The 17,621-nt window shown below is 45.0% G+C and overlaps 1 protein-coding gene across 1 annotated transcript in view; it reads right to left on the bottom strand.

The window, feature by feature from the left end:
* Positions 1 to 17,621, bottom strand: part of wdr27 (WD repeat domain 27) — a 159,978-nt gene that overhangs the window by 56,083 nt on the left and 86,274 nt on the right. The window contains exon 23 of the mRNA XM_031804757.1: positions 3,331 to 3,429. Within this exon, the coding sequence (XP_031660617.1) occupies positions 3,331 to 3,429 (99 nt within the window). The remainder of the gene's footprint in view (positions 1 to 3,330; positions 3,430 to 17,621) is intronic.

The following is a 17,621-nucleotide window of genomic DNA, read 5'->3' as shown; positions in this document are numbered from 1 at the left end:
AGCTAATCCAAGTGTATCATTTCAAAAGGCTAAATGATCATTAGAAAACCCTTTTGCAATTATGTTAGCACAGCTGAAAACTGTTGACCTGATTAAATAAGCAATAAAACTGGCCTTCTTTAGGCTAGTTGGGTATCTGGAGCATCATTTGTGGGTTCGATTACAGGCTCAAAATTGCCAGAAACAAATAACTTTCTTCTGAAACTCGTCAGTCTATTCTTGTTCTCAGAAATTAAAGCTATTCCATGAGAGAAACTGAAACTGCCAAGAAACTGAAGATCTCGTACAACGCTGTGTACTACTCCCTTCACAGAACAGTGCAAATTGGTTCTAACCAGAATAGAAAGAGGAGTGAGAGGCCCCGGTGCACAACTGAGCAAGTACATTAGAGTGTCTAGTTTGAGAAACAGACGCCTCACAAGTCCTCAACTAGCAGCTTCATTAAATAGTACCCGCAAAACACCAGTCTCAACATCAACAGTGAAGAGGTGACTCCGGGATGCTGGACTTCTAGGCAGAGTTGCAAAGAAAAATCCATATCTCAGACTGGCCAATAAAAAGAAAAGATTAAGACGGTCAAAAGAACACAGACACTGGACTAGAAAGCCAGTATCCCGGAGTCGCCTCTTCACTGTTGACGTTGAGACGGGTGTTTTGCGGGTACTATTTAATGAACCTGGCAGACCTTTAGTACAAAGTGGGATTCAACTAATCTAATAATCCTGGGGGGTTTTCCTTTCCATGGAATCCACACAGCAGACATTACCAGACATGGGTTCAAATATTTTTCTAAATCCTTTCAATTAATTTGATTGAGCTTGCCTGGCACACTATTACCAATGGTATAGTCCCAAAATTGCTAACCCCACCCATATGGCACCCAGGGCAGACTCAAGCAAACACTCAAAGTATCTGAAAAAACAAACACATACCATAATTTGAACCCATGACTGTAATCCGAGAGGTTCTCCATGGAATCGAAACACAGCAGCAGAAATCACAGTGTGTTTTTGTATGCTGGGCCTCCCTCTGAAGCTGTGTCCAATATCCGATTGATAGGAGATGAAGTCCAAGGGGAGCAGGACAACAAAATAACCCAGAAGCCTGATGTCTGGTTAATGAATTACCACGATGCTCAGACTGACTTGAGTCTGCACGGATATTTCTTTCACAATAAGTTAACAAGAGAGGGAGCGAGGTGAGCTGGAGGAAGTATAGCACATGACTAGTATACTACAACAGTATGTGGACACCTGCTTGACAAACATATAATTCCAAAATCAAGGGCATTAATATGGAGTTAGTCCCCCCTTTGAACTATAACAGCCTCCACTCTTCTGGCAAGGCTTTCTACTAGATGTTGGAACATTGCTGGGGGGGACTTGCTTCCATTCAGCCACAAGAATATTAGTGAGGTCGGGCACTGATGTTGGGCGATTAGGCCAGGCTCGCAGTCAGTGTTCCAATTCATGCCAATTCAGGCGAGTCAAGTTCTTCCACACCAATCTTGACAAACCATTTCGCTATGGACCCCACTTTGTGCAAGGGGGCGTTGTCATGCTGAAACAGGAAAGGGCCTTCTCCAAACTGTTGCCAAGAAGTTGGAAGCATAGAATTGTCTAGAATGTCAATGTACGCTGTAGCAGTAAGATTTCCCTTTACTGGAACTAAGGGGCCTAGCCTGAACCATGAAAAACAGCACCATACCATTATTCCTCCTCCACCAAACGTTACAGTTGGCACAATGCATTGGGGCAGGTAGCGTACTCCTGGCATCTGCCAAACCCAGATTCGTCCATCGGACTGCAAGATGGGGAAGCGTGATTCATCACTCCAGAGAACACGTTTCCACTGCTCCAAAGTCCAATAGTGGCGAGCTTTACACCGCTTGGCATTGCGATTTTATACACCTGTCAGCAACGGGGGTTGCTGAAATACTCAAATCCAATCATTTATATATACAGTGCCTTCAGAAAGTATTCAGACCCATTTGATTAATCCACAATTTGTTACGTTACAGCCTAATTCTAAAATGTATCATATTGTTTTTCTCCTCATCAATCTACACACAATACCTCATAATGACAAAGCAAAATCAGGTTGAGAAATGTCTGCTAATTTATTAAAAATAAATTGAAATATCACATTTACATAAGTATTCAGACCCTTTACTCAGTACTTTGTTGAAGCATCTTTGGCAGCAATTACAGCATCGAGTGTTCTGGGGTATGACACTACAAGCTTGGCACACCTGTATTTGGCGTGCTTCTCCCTTTCTTCTCTGGAGATGCTCTCAAGCTTAAAAACCCCACAGCACGATGCTGCCACCACCATGCTTCACCGTAGGGATGGTGCCAGGTTTCCTCCAGACATGACACTTGGCATTCAGGCAAAATAGTTCAATCTTGGTTTCATCAGACCAGAGAATCTTGTTTCTTATGATCTGAGATTCTTTAGGTGCCTTTTGGCAAACTCCAAGCGGGCTGCCATGTGCCTTTTACTGAGGAGTAGCTTCCGTCTGGCCACCCTACCATAAAGGCCTGAGTGGTGGAGATGGTTGTCCTTCTGGAAGGCTCCACAGAGCTCTGTCAGAGACCATCGGGTTCTTGGTCACCTCCCTGACCAAGGCCCTTTTCCCCCGATTGATCAGTTTGGCCGGATGGCTAGCTCTAGGAAGAGTCTTGGTGGTTCCAAACTTATTTTATTTAAGAATGATGGATGCCACTATGTTCTTGGGGACCTTCAATGCTGCAGACATTTTTTGGTACCCCTCCCCAGATCTGTGCCCCGACACAATCCTGTCTCTGATCTCTATGGACAATTCATTTTGACCTCATGGCTTGGTTTTTGTTCTGACATTCACTGTCAACTGTGGGACCTTATATAGACAGCTGTGTATTTCCAAATCATGTCCAATCAATTGAATTTACCACAGGTGGACTCCAATCAAGTTGTAGAAAAATCTCAAGGATGATCATTGGAAACAGGATGCACCTGAGCTCAATTTCGAGTCTCATAGCAAATTGTGTGAATACTTATGTAAATAAGGTATCTGTTTTTCATTTTAAATACATTTGCAAAAATGTCTAAAAACCTGTTTCTGCTTTTGTCATTATGGGTTATTGTGTGTAGATTGCTGAGGAATGCATTTTATTTAATCCATTTTAGAATAAGATGTGACAAAATTTGGAAAAAGTAAAGGGGTCTGAATACTTTCCAAAGGCACTGTATATGTGAATATGGACAGGTAATAGAAAGACAGACCAGAGAAGAAGACAATAGAATGCAGAGAGAGGGTGTAATTTTAAGAGGCTATCGGCCAGTCCTCACCTCAGGTATAGCAGGGTTAAAGGTCACATTGAGGATGGTGTCGGAGTGTCTCTGGAGCTTGTGGAGGTAGCTGCTGCTGCGGATGTCATACACATAGGCCTGCAGAGAGGAGAAAATGGGTCAAGGAGGTACATCAAAATATTTTGTTGAATGACTTGGCTGTCAAAACGTAAAGTATAAGGTAGTCAATCTGTAACTTATAAACCTTCAAAGAAAGTCTGAATACTGCAGAAGAGGACCAACATAGTTGGTAGGTAAAGTCTGTAGGTATTCGATTATTTTGTACAATTTGGAAGTTTCTACTCCAATCTCTTCTCCACGAACAAACTGACAAACAAAGGCAGAGACTTTTCACAGTGTGTAAAAAGTAAGAAAGAACAGTGAGTGAAAGATAGTTGGAGAGGAGGAAGAAGAGGAGGGGGAAGAGGAGGAGGAGTAGGAGGGAAAGGAGGGATGAGGACGGGGGACCATAAGCAGTGAACACAGATAAAACCAGATGTGGGGATGTTTGTTACCAGACGACGACTCATCAGATTCCTGCAGCTGCTTTTTATTAGGCTTCCCCGAAAAAGGCATGGGGATAGTGCTCCCTAGAAGGGCCCATAGCATGGTAGAGATTCCGAGCTACAGATACAGCCAGAGAAATATAATTACTAGAATGTACATTCTTATTGATGCACTCTGATGGGGTTTGTAAGGCCAGAGCATCACATCAGGCAGTTGGAACAGGAAGGAATCCTCAATGAGGGGTCCAGTCCTGCTACCTCACCACAGAGGTCATCTGGATCCAGTCCTGCTACCTCACCACAGAGGTCATCTGGGTCCAGTCCTGCTACCTCACCACAGTCATCTGGGTCCCGTCCTGCTACCTCACCACAGAGGTCATATGGGTCCAGTCCTGCTACCTCACCACAGAGGTCATCTGGTTCCAGTCCTGCTACCTCACCACAGAGGTCATCTGGGTCCAGTCCTGCTACCTCACCACAGAGGTCATCTGGGTCCAGTCCTGCTACCTCACCACAGAGGTCATCTGGGTCCAGTCCTGCTACCTCGCCACAGAGGTCATCTGGGTCCAGTCCTGCTACCTCACCACAGAGGTCATCTGGGTCCAGTCCTGCTACCTTGCCACAGAGGTCATCTGGGTCCAGTCCTGCTACCTCACCACAGAGGTCATCTGGGTCCAGTCCTGCTACCTCACAACCGTCATCTGGCCCTGCAAGCCTTGCCTCATTCCAGCCTGAGGCCCCCTATAGATCTCCACAACAGCTGTAGAGTAAGAAAGGTAGGGGGTAACGGAACACGCCTCTGAAGCCTAACATCAGGACCTACAGTCTCATAATCTATGGCAATAATGACCAGGTCTCCCTTGGGACAGAGGTCTTCTGACATCAATGGGATTGGTTAAATGAAGATTACATTTATTTATTTATTTTAATTTTTAAATACGGACAACATTCCGTAGGGCGATTAATTTTAAACTCAACGGATGGTCCAGGGCTCTACAGTCAAATAGTTTTCATTGTACTCCTAAATGTCTTTGTGTGTGGCAATTTTTTATTTTTACTTAGTGAATAAGGTCAGCGTAGAGTGATGAGGTCATGCATGGTTATGATGATGAGCCTAATGTGTGACAACACTATGAATCAGTAGGGTCTACTAGCCTTATATTCACAACCTACAGTGAGTGATAACTGTCTACTTACACTCAGTACACAAAACATTAGGAACAGCTTCCTAATATTGAGTTACACCCCCTTTAATCCTCAGAACAGCCTCAATTTATCGGGGCATGGAATCTACAAAGTGTCGAAAGTGTTCCACAGGGATGCTGGCCCATGTTGACTCCAATGCTTTCCACAGCTGTGCCAAGTTGGCTGGATGTCCATTGGGTGGTGGACCATTCTTGATACACATGGGAAATTGTTGAGCGTGAAAAACACAGCAGCGTTGCAGTTCTTGACCCACTCAAACTGGTGCACCTGGCACCATACCCCGTTCAATGGCACCTCAATACTTTGTCTTGCCCATTCAACCTCTGAATGACACACATACACAATCCATGTCTCGATTGTCTTAAGGCTTAAAAATCCTTCTTTAACCTGCCTTCTCCCTTTAATTTACAATGATTGAAGCGGATTTAACAGGTGACATCAATAAGGGATCATAGCTTTCACCTGGATTCACCTGGTCAGTCTGTGTCATGGAGTGTTTTGTACACTCAGTGTATAAATACAGTGCCTTCAGCAAGTATTATTCCTAATTGTGTTGTGTTACAGCCTGAATTCAAAATGTATTAAACAAAAAGAAAATGTCACCCATCAACATAAAATACCCCATAATGACAAATGAAAACCTTTTTTTTTTTTTTTATGTTTGTAAAAGCACCTACAGCTGTGATTACAGCTGTGCGTCTGTATGTGTACGTCTCTAAGAGCTAAGAGCCATACCTGGAATGTTCAACATTTGACCATTGTCCTTTTCAAAATTCTTCAAACTCTGACATATTGGTTGTTGATCATTGCTAGACAACAATTTTCAGGTCATAGATTTTAAGTAGATTTAAGTCAAAACTGTAACTCGGCCACTCAGGAACATTCACTGTCATCTTGGTAAGCAACTCCAGTGTAGATTTGGCCTTGTGTTTTAGGTTAATGTCCTGACTGGGTGTATTGATACACCATCTAAAGTGTAATTAATACCTTCACCATGCTCAAAGGGATATTCAATGTCTGTTTAAAAATAAAATATCTACCAATAGGTGCCCTTCTTTGCGAGGCATTGGAAAACCTCCCTGGTCTTTGTGGTCGAATCTGTGTTTGGAATTCACTACACGACTGAGGGACTTAACAGATAATTGTATGCAGTTGAAGTCGGAAGTTTACATACTGTCACGACTTCCGCCAAAGTCGGTCCCTCTCCTTGTTCGGGCGGCGTTCGGTGGTCGACATCGCCGGCCTTCTTGCCATCGCAGATCCACCTTTCATTTTCCATTTGTTTTGTCTCGTCTTCCCATACACCTGGTTCCAATTCCATAATTACATGTTGTGTATTTAACCCTCTGTTAACCCCCATGTCCTTGTGCGGAATTGTTTATTGTAAGTGTATGTGCACGTTATGTCTGGAGTGCGAAGGGGTTTTGTCCCATTGTATATATTGTTTTTGTTCAAGGGGATTTTTATTATTTAACTGTGCCGTTGGAACACAGTCTTTGCTCTCCTGCGCCTGACTTCTCTGCCGCCAGTACGCACTCTTTACATAATTCCGGACCCAAACTTATGGAGTCAGCAGGAGCAGGAACCCCGGGTATAGGGGTGGAGGAGCGTCCGTGAGCACGCAGCAATGCTCCACCATCTTGGCACCGCCATGGACCGTGTTGTCCAGACAATGGACCACTGGGAGAGACAGGGAGTTCACCCAGCGCCTCCACCAGCACAACCGCGGTCTCCACTACACGCCCCTCCTTCTCCTGGACCCAGTGGGATCAGTCTCTCCCTTCCCCAGGAATATGATGGGAAGGCTGCGAACTGCCAGGGGATCCTATTACAGCTGGAATTATACCTGGCATCCGTCCACCCGGCTCCTTTGGGCCGTGAGACGCCCTCGTTTCGTGCCTCACCGGGAAAGCCCTGCAGATCGGGGTCTGTTGGTTCGAACCCCCCGCACCCCCTCTCCGATACCCATGGAGCTGGGAGGGGCGGTGCGCAGGGAGACCGGAGGGGGTTCCAGCTAGTGCACCATCTGTGGCCGCAGAGGGCACACTTCCGGTTGGTGCCGGTTTGTTTCCTCTGGGTATCGAGGCAACAGGCATGGCGCTCTGGAGCCATCCCAGGTGAGCCAGCACCATTCTCACCCAGAGCCCTCTGTTGCACATATGTTTGTGTATGTCACTTTCTCTGAGTTTTCCCTGCATTCCCAGCATAAGGCACTTGTCGATTCAGGCGTGGCTGGGAATTTTATAGATAAATCGTTCGCCCATAGTTTAGGGATCCCTATTGTTCCCGTGGCTGAGCCCTTGCCCGTTCATGCCTTAGATAGTCGACCATTAGGGTCTGGCCCCGTTTTGTGTTCACTCTTTCCTACAGACCAGGCTCCCAGAACGTGAAGGCAGACGCATTGTCCCGGTTGTATGACACAGAGGAGCGGCCCATGGATCCCACTCCCATACTCCCCGCCTCCTTCCTGGTCGTGCCGGTAGTGTGGGAGCTGGACACGGATATTGAGCAGGCGTTACGTGCAGAGCCCTCTCCCATCCAGTGTCCCGCTGGGCGTCTGTACATCCCGTCTGCTGTTCGTGACCGTTTGATCAATTGGGCCCATAGGTCACCCTCCTCTGGTCATCCTGGGATCGGTTGGACAGCGCGCTGTTTGAGCTGGAGGTACTGGTGGCCTACCTTGGCTAAGGACGTGAGGGTTTATGTTTCCTCCTGCTTGGTGTGTGCCCAGTGTAAGGCACCTAGGCACCTGCCCAGAGGGAAGCTACACCCCTTACCCGTTCCACAACGTCCTTGGTCGCACCTGTCGGTGGATTTTCTTACAGATCTTCCCCCCTCACAGGGTAACACTGGGCGCCGTTATTATTAAACTGCGCCGTAGGAACACAGTCTTTTCACTCCTGTGCCTGACTTCTCTGCCACCAGTACACACTCCTTACACATACACCTTAGCCAAATACATTTAAACTCAGTTTTTCACAATTCCTGACATTTAATCATTTAATCATAGTAAAGATGAAAAATTAAAATTCACCACTTTACTTTAAGAATGTGAAATGTCAGAATAATAGTAGAGAGAATGATTTAATTTCTTTCATCACATTCTCAGTGGTTCAGAAATGTACATACACTCAATTAGTGTTTGGTAGCATTGCCTTTAAATTGTTTAACTGGGTCAAACATTTCAGGTATAACTATTTGTCACCAAGCTATAACTTCCTGACTGATGTCTTGAGGTGTTGCTTCAATATATCCACATAATTTTCACTCCTCATGACATCATCTATTCTGTGAATTGCACCAGTCCCTCCTGCAGCAAAGCACCCCCACAACATGATGCTGTCACCCCCAGGCTTCACGGTTGGGATTGTGTTCTTCGGCTTGCAAGCCTCCCCCTTTTTCCTCCAAATATAACGATGGTCATTATGGCCAAAAAGTTATATTTTTGTTTCATCAGACCAGTGGATATTTCTCCAAAAGGTACCATCTTTATTCCCATGTGCATTTGCAAACCGTAGTCTGGCTTTTTTATTGCGGTTTTGGAGCAGTGACTTCTTCCTTGCTGAGCGGCCTTTCAGGTTGTCGATATAAGACTTGTTTTATTGTGGATATAGATACTTTTGTACCGGTTTACCCCAGCATCTTCACAAGGTCCTTTGCTGTTGTTCTGGGATTGATGTGCACTTTTCGCACCAAAATACGTTCATCTCTAGGAGACAGAACACGTCTCCTTCCTGAGTGGTATGACGGCTGTGTGGTCCCATGGTGTTTATACTTACGTTCATCTGTACAAACAATAGTACGCGGTACCTTCAGGCGTTTGGAAATTGCTCCCAAGGATGAACCAGACTTGTGGAGGTCTACAATTGTTTTTCTGAGGTCTTGAGTGATTTCTTTTGATTTTCCCATGATGTCAAGCAGAGGCAATGAGTTTGCAGGTAGGCCTTGAAATACATCCACAGGTGCACCTCCAATTGACTCAAATGATGTCAGAAGCTTCTAAAGCCATGACATTTTCTGGAATTTTCCAAGCTGTTTAAAGGCACAGGATTTCAATTGTCCTTTTAACTTAATAAAATCCTGTTTTACTTGAATTGTCATTTATTTTTGACAACAAACTAAGCTCTAAAAACAAAGAAAATAATCAATGTTATTTTTTGGGGTTGCAGGTTTAGAGATAGTTTTCCCTAAGCACTAGGAGTTGTGTAAGCTGAACATCCAACTTTACAATTAAAGTCCAAGCATACACACTGAATCCCGAAGCCTTCTGATAACAGCTTTGTTCTAGTGTACTTGCCTACATTCTGTTCTTATTTGAGTGTGTGGAAACTGTGTCATATCAAATAGGCCCGAACACAATTTCAATTTTTAGGGAGTCTTTTTGGGGGGTGTTCAGTTCTTTTTTGAGAGTTCTTTTTCCATGATTGTCTTGTTAAATATGAAGACAAATACAAATGCCTCTGGCTCACGCCACTCTCAGGGCAGTCACAAATAAAGTATGTTGTAGCTCACTACCATACACGCTTCACCAAGCCCCACCGGCTGCCAGGAAATGCCTGGAAGCGTCCACTCTCAAAGGAGATGCTATCAAACTTCTGTTGCTTCATCGAGAGAAGACAAGTCCCTGCGATTAATAATCAGACAACCATCAGCATCCATATATTATTCCACTGCTTTCACCAAACACACAGAAGAAAAAAAGGAAGGTAAAGTCGGCTAGGGAGAAGAAGGGATTCTTCCGAAAAATCTTGGATGTCTTACAGACACAGTTTGATACTCACTAGTCTGGAAAAGTAATTAAAACAACTCTGCCTCAACAAAAATGTTGCATTGGAAAAAATACCATGAGAGGCACTATAGGGACATAATATGTCATATCCTCCCTAAAAAACTAATGGGTTGAAGGAGGGAATGCATTTTTAAGTAGATTTAAGTAAAAACTAACTCAGCCACTCAGGAAAATTCACTGTCTTCTTGGTAAGCAACTCCCGTGTAGATTTGGCCTTGTGTTTAAGGTTATTGTTCTGCTGAAAGGTGACTTCATCTCCCAATGTGTCATGGATTTCCTCCTCTTCTTCCGAAGAGGAGAGGCGAAAAGGATCAGAGGACCAATATGCGGCGTGGTAAGTGTCCATGGTTCTTTTAATACGTAAACATGAACAACTGATAACAAGAAACGTGTGAAACCCTAAACAGCCCTATCTGGTTCAAAACACAAAGACAGGAACAATCACCCACAAACACACAGTGAAACCCAGGCTACCTAAGTATGATTCTCAATCAGAGACTAACTAATGACACCTGCCTCTGATTGAGAACCATACTAGGCCGAAACATAGAAATACCCAAATGATAGAAAAACAAACATAGACTGCCCACCCAACTCACACCCTGACCATACTAAATAAATACAAAACAAAGGAAATAAAGGTCAGAACGTGACAGTACCCCCCCCCCAAAGGTGCGGACTCCGGCCGCAAAACCTTGACCTATAGGGGAGGGTGTCATTAGTTGTCTCTGATTGAGAATCATACTTAGGTAGCCTGGGTTTCACTGTGTGTTTGTGGGTGATTGTTCCTGTCTTTGTGTTTTGAACCAGATAGGGCTGTTTAGGGTTTCACACGTTTCTTGTTATCAGTTGTTCATGTTTACGTATTAAAAGTCTGGGTGGGCATCTGTCCGCGGTGGCGGCTCTGGCACGGGACGCGGACCCCACTTAACCATTGTCTTTGTCCGCCTTATTGTCCGCCTCCGTGGCTTTCTAACCCTGGCCACCCCTCTCAATGACCCCACTGGACAGAGGGGCGGAAGCTCGGGACAGAGGGGCAGAAGCTCTGGACAGAGGGGCAGAAGCTCTGGACAGAGGGGCAGAAGCTCTGGACAGAGGGGCAGAAACTCTGGGCTGAGGGGCTCTGGCGCCTCTGGGCTGAGGGGCTCTGGCGCCTCAGACTCCGGCAGCAGCGCCGGACAGGCGGGAGACTCCGGCAGCAGCGCCGGACAGGCGGGAGACTCCGGCAGCGGCGCCGGACAGGCGGGAGGCTCCGGCAGCGGCGCCGGACAGGCGGGAGGCTCCGGCAGCGGCGCCGGACAGGCGGGAGGCTCCGGCAGTGGCGCCGGACAGGTGGGAGGATCCGGCAGCGGCGCCGGACAGGCGGGACCACCTGCAGGGAGGAGACAGAGAGACAGCCTGGTGCGTGGGGCTGCCACAGGAACCACCAGGCTGGGGAGACCTTCAGGAGGCTTGGTGTTAGGAGGCACCTGAAGGACCGGGCTGTGGGGGAGCACTGGAGCTCTGGTGCGCAACCTTGGCACCACTTCCCCAGGCTGGACAACTACTCTAGCCCGGACCCTCCAGAGTGCAGGCACAGGTTGAACCGGGCTGTGGGTAAGAACGGGAGATCTAGTGCTTACTACACGCACCTCTCCCTTAGGCTCCACTCCCACATTTGCCCGGCACGAGCGGAGCGCAGGCAGAGGACGCACTGCACCCTCCCAGCGCCCCGAAGACACAGCACGCAGAGCCGGCGCAGGATAACCTGGACCAAAACTGCGTACCGGCGACCAGACCCGCTGAGCAGGCACCATACGCCCTGGCTCAATGCCCACACTCGCATGGCACTTTCGGGGGGCTGCCCTATAGCGCACCGGGCTATGGGCACGCACTGGCGACACCGTGCGCTTAACCGCATAACACGGTGCCTGACCAGTAATGCGCTGCTTATCATAAGCACGAGGAGTGAGCTCAGGTCTGCTACCTGGCTTAGTACCACACCTCGTCTGCCTCTCGTACCTGTTGCACTGCCGTGCTGGCTTCGCCAACCTCATCCTCCTGTAACCTTCCTTGCACTGCTCCATTGAATCCCAGGCGGGCTCCGGCACTCTCCCTGGGTCGACCGCCCACCTGTCTATCTCCTCCCAAGTTGTGTAGTCCTGTGATGCTGGCCGCTGTTGTTGCTGCTGCTGCTGCTGCTGTCGTCGCTGCTGTTTACCACGCCGCTTGGTCCGAGTTGGGTGGGTGATTCTGTCATGGATTTCCTCCTCTTCTTCCGAAGAGGAGAGGCGAAAAGGATCAGAGGACCAATATGCGGCGTGGTAAGTGTCCATGGTTCTTTTAATACGTAAACATGAACAACTGATAACAAGAAACGTGTGAAACCCTAAACAGCCCTATCTGGTGCAAAACACAAAGACAGGAACAATCACCCACAAACACACAGTGAAACCCAGGCTACCTAAGTATGATTCTCAATCAGAGACAACTAATGACACCTGCCTCTGATTGAGAACCATACTAGGCCGAAACATAGAAATACCCAAATGATAGAAAAACAAACATAGACTACCCACCCAACTCACGCCCTGACCATACTAAATAAATACAAAACAAAGGAAATAAAGGTCAGAACGTGACACAAAGTCTGGTGGAAAGCAGATTGAACCAGGTTTTCCGCTATGATTTTTCCTGTGCTTAGCTCCATTCTGTTTATTTTTTATTTTGAACGATTACAAGCATACCCATAACATGATGCAGCCACCACTATGCTTGAAAATATGGAGAGTGGTACTCAGTAATGCGTTGTAATGGATTTGCCTTAGACATAACACTTTGTATTCAGGACAAAAAGTGAATTGTTTTGCCAAATATTTTGCAGTATTACTTTAGTGCCTGGTTGCAAACAGGATGCATGTTTTAGATTTTTAAAAATTCTGTACAGGCTTTCTTATTCCCACTCTGTCATTTAGGTTAGTATTGTGGATAACTACAATGTTGTTGATCCATCCTTAGTTTTCTCCTATCACAGCCATTAAACTCTGTAACTGTTTTAAAATCACCATTGTTCTCATGGTGAAATCCCTGAGCGGTTTCCTTCCTCTCCAGCAACTGAGTTAGGAAGGACGCCTGTATCTTTGTATTATCTGATTCTCATAATTTGAAGTTTCACAATCTGAGATTGGTGGAGTTCATGCTTTCGTTGAATTGACATGGAATGACCCCCATGTTTTATACCTGAGACTCGTCAGGTCATCAGACCAAAAAAAACCTGACTCTGTATAACCAGCCTTTCATCTTTCTACAAACATCTAAACTGTGTAACCAGCCTCTCATCTTTCTATAACATCTCTACATTTGTTATTAGATGTACTGTACATCATGCACTCTAAATAACAAACAATCATGAATTTATAAGTAAACGAACACCATTGGGATGAAGATACAAGACAAAACATCAATCGAGACAGTTGATCGAGTCATCTGGCACAAAGATTTGGCTGAAGAACATGCTCGGTTATATTACAGATATATATCACTGAGTGAAGGGAGGGAAAAACGTATTCGCTTTGACCTCCAAAACCAGGGCAAGATTTATACCTGGAGAAAGAAGCATTCAAACCGCATAGTTTAAGGCCTGGGTTTCTTATTACCAAACCACCAGGGTGCTATTCACCGTCTTTGCTCAACAGCCATCTAAAATAAGCTTCATGACTGGACTGAGTTGTAGGCCTCTTAGGTTGTGATGGTTCCCAGGGCCTTGTACTTTCTCTGTAACTAACATTTGAGTTACAGAGCTCGAGTTGAGTGTGCTTGACCCTCTCACCTACCTGACTAATTAAAATTGGTGGAAGCAATCCATCACATTTTAGTACATTGTCCTAGCCAGCTAAATGTTGAATGGCAAGTGGACGCTTTCATGTCTTTCACTAACAACTCTTTTATACAAATTAAATCTCTTACTGAGTCTGGTCCACACATGGCAAGAAGCTATGTTGAGCCAACTCTTTAAAATACTAAAATGAACAGTCATCTTCAAGGAATTGGACTCACCAGGCCACCAAAATAGCTACTACATGCATTCATATATTTTATCTTGTAGAACAAGAAAGTGCTTGACTTAAAAGTTAAGTTATAGGCCTATACACAAGGGTTCAATGTTCTATTCGTGCTCTAGCTTTAAAGATACATGTTTGAAGGTTAAACGTATCATTGGTTCAGTGGTCTACTCTAGTGGTCGACTGAAGTGGTCTACTCTAGTGGTCTACTCTAGTGGTCTACTCTAGTGGTCTACTCTAGTGGTCGACTGAAGTGGTCTACTCTAGTGGTCTACTCTAGTGGTCTACTCTAGTGGTCTACTCTAGTGGTCTACTGAAGTGGTCTACTGAAGTGGTTTATTCAGTTCAATGTACAATCGACTGTGCTGTTGTACTGTTTAGTGACCCTGAAGCCAATTGAACAGAACTCTGTCTCTCAACACAACTGTGCTGGTGGATAGCCATGGATTAGAAGTTCCACTGACTGTTGTCTTGGTTGGGAGGGATGAATTGTTGTAACGGATATACTCATCAGTTCTGGAGCAAGGCATTTCAACTCCCACACAAACTGCTCCAGGGACACTGTAGTGTGGCAGGCTCCTGCTCCAACCTGTATGTGTATGCATGCATATGTGTGTCTTTCGTAAGCATTGGGATAAAGTGGAAGTTACATTTTCATTGGACCTTGTGTACAATTACACGGATAAACTGATCTTGATCTCTTGATCTATTCAGTGTTCTAGTGGACTGTTTAGTGGCCTAGCAATGACAACACTGGACAAACATGGAAGAAGTTCCAAGTTCCAGTGACTAATCTTCAGAAGAATGAATTCTTGTGACATCGGTAGTGTACTATTTCAAAATAATGTTCCAGTGTTCTGTCTTACTGTTCAGTGGCCTGTTAAGAAGGTTAACATAACTCCCCAGCTCAACACGATGACTTCATGTAAGAAGTTCCACTGACTGTTGTCTTGGTTGGGAGGGATGAATTGTTTAGACAGTTCTGTCGCTGGTTTGGCACCAGTCATAGAGAGGATCAACCCTTACAGAAAAACCACATGATTTCACGTTGAAAATCACATCATTTCACATGAAATTTAACATGTTAAATCATGTGTTTTAGGAACACTTTACACATTATCACGTTTTTACATATTCCAGCCATTATTACACCGTGAAGCAGCCTCCACTGGTGAGAACATGTAAAGCAAAATGTGATAACGTGAAAACATGTGTTTTAGTAGGTACACTTCACACGTGATCACATGTTATCACATGTTGCTTTACATGTTCTCACCAGTAGAGACTGCTGAGGGGAGAACGGCTCATAATAATGGCTGGAACGGAGAGAATGGAATGGCATCAAACACATGGAAACCATGGAAACCATGTGTTTGATAGCATTCCGCCCATTCTGTTCCAGTCATTACCACCAGCCCCCCCAATTAAGATGCCACCAACCTCCTGTGGTTGTCACCTGTTATCACATTAGTCTCACATAAGATCATGTGATCACATAAAAACATGTGTTTTTGGAACACTTCACATGTATTCACGTGAAATTCATGTGTTTTTTCCGTAAGGGAACACTAAACACAAAGCAGCTGCTCAATAAAAGACCAGAGATTAGATTTACTCAGAAGTCCAGAGGAAAGACAGACACGATTGGAAGAAAAAAAAACTGTGAAGAAAGAGGGAAGAGAGAGCAAATAAAATGTGACAATGAACGTGGATTTGTGACCTCTACACATCGTTCAGGAATGAGCCCCTTTCGCTTTGCCATGTGGTACAAATCTGAGGTGAGTGTGTTGGCCTTTGAAGATCCAATTCCATGACAGTCTTTGTCTCTCACATTCCGCGTCAGGAATTGGAAAGCATTGGATTGGGGTAAGCACTGGCTTTGGGTTTCCACCATTTGTAAATTCATGACGGGCAGAAGGGTGGAGAATTGGGACGCAGACAATGTTTTGTACAGCAAGAAGAGGGAAGACCTATTCTGTAGCAGGTTTAAAAGGTGTCCCGTCATGGAAATAACAGAATAGTATGGCATGTATATGTGCCATGTACTGTGCCATGTGTATGTGCCATGTACTGTGCCATGTACTGTGCCATGTACTGTGGCATGTACTGTGCCATGTACTGTGCCATGTACTGTGCCATGTGCTGTGCCATGTGCTGTGCCATGTACTGTGCCATGTACTGTGCCATGTGCTGTGGCATGTACTGTGCCATGTACTGTGCCATGTGCTGTGCCATGTGCTGTGCCATGTACTGTGCCATGTACTGTGCCATGTACTGTGCCATGTGCTGTGCCATGTGCTGTGCCATGTACTGTGCCATGTACTGTGCCATGTACTGTGCCATGTTTCCCATGTATTGTACAACGACATGCACCTAAACCACCAGCAGCGCATTTTGTTTTTTCATAGGCAGGCAACTAAGGCTACACCCCAACTGGCAGACCATGGTTTTAACTGGTTTCCTGAACAAAAATAAAACTGGGTATTATTATTATATATTTCTTCAGACATAAAATGCTGAAAAAAAAACACCAGGAACTCAGCTCGAAGGGATTTTAATTTAGGAAATCTCTTCCCATGTATTCCCACGCATAATAGAGAGACGTGATCATATACAAATGTAATCAAGGTTTGAAATGATTATGTTTTAATCAAATATTATATCTGTAGTCAATAAATGATTGTAGTCAATTTGTAGTCAACAAATTATTTGTAATTATGTTCTGGCCCCCCGACCATCCGCTCAAGACAAAATATGCACTACAGTGCATCAACCTTTTCACCTGAGCTCTATATTTACAGTAGTTGAGTGTGCCCCTGTCCATAATCTTAAGCATTCTGCAGTTTGGCCTTTAGCCCAGATGGCGCACAAGGCTTGTCGATAAAGTAAAGTCAGAGCTTTAGAAGTTACCCATAACAGCGTTATAACTCAATTTGAGCCTATAACTCAAATCGGATGCCAGCGTATAAATTATACACCCAGAACAGAAAGCATTCTTCTGCAAATCCATCTCTATCAGGAGATAAAAGGAAAAGAAGGCATTGTACTGCAGTAAATCTGGACTGCTCTGTCTAGATGCCCTCTCACACACACACATGCATGCACGCACAAACATGCGCAAACAAATTAACGACAAACACACATACACTGGAATGAACTGCCTGGAAATCACATGCAAGCACACAGACATGCAGGGCCGGTTCCAGGCATAAACAACATAAGCGACCGCCTACAGCCCCACGGCTGCTAGGGGGCCCCCACCCATTCTTTGACAATAATAAAAAATTGGGGAACTCTGGATCAGCAGTTTTTCTCTTTTCATGTCAGTCACTGACAGAGACTCAAATAGCCCATGTCAGTGTTCATTTTGGCAGCTATTTTAGTTTTAGTCTTAAAATAACTTTTAGTCTTTTTTTTGTCTTTTTTGTAATTTCATCCATAGTTAGTTTGAATTATTATCAGTCGACTAAAACTGGACTATTTTAGTCTCGTCTTTGGCTCAGTTGGTAGAGCATGGTGCCAGAGTTGTGGGTTCAATTCCCACAGGGGACCAGTATTAAAATGTATGCACTCACTAACTGTAAATCGCTCTGGATTAGAGAGTCTGCTAAATGACTAAATTCTCACAGCCATAACTGTCAAGGGAGTGAATGACAGGGGAGATTTTGAGGCTTGCAAAAATGCCAGAAGTACTACTGTACTCCTAATATTCAACAAATAGCAACAACAAAAAGCAACTGCAACTCGCAT

This window comes from Oncorhynchus kisutch, linkage group LG25, assembly GCF_002021735.2.
Source record: "Oncorhynchus kisutch isolate 150728-3 linkage group LG25, Okis_V2, whole genome shotgun sequence".
NCBI lineage: Eukaryota > Metazoa > Chordata > Actinopteri > Salmoniformes > Salmonidae > Oncorhynchus > Oncorhynchus kisutch.
The sequence above is the reverse complement of the archived record's forward strand: the minus strand, read 5'-3'. Positions and strand labels throughout refer to the sequence as shown.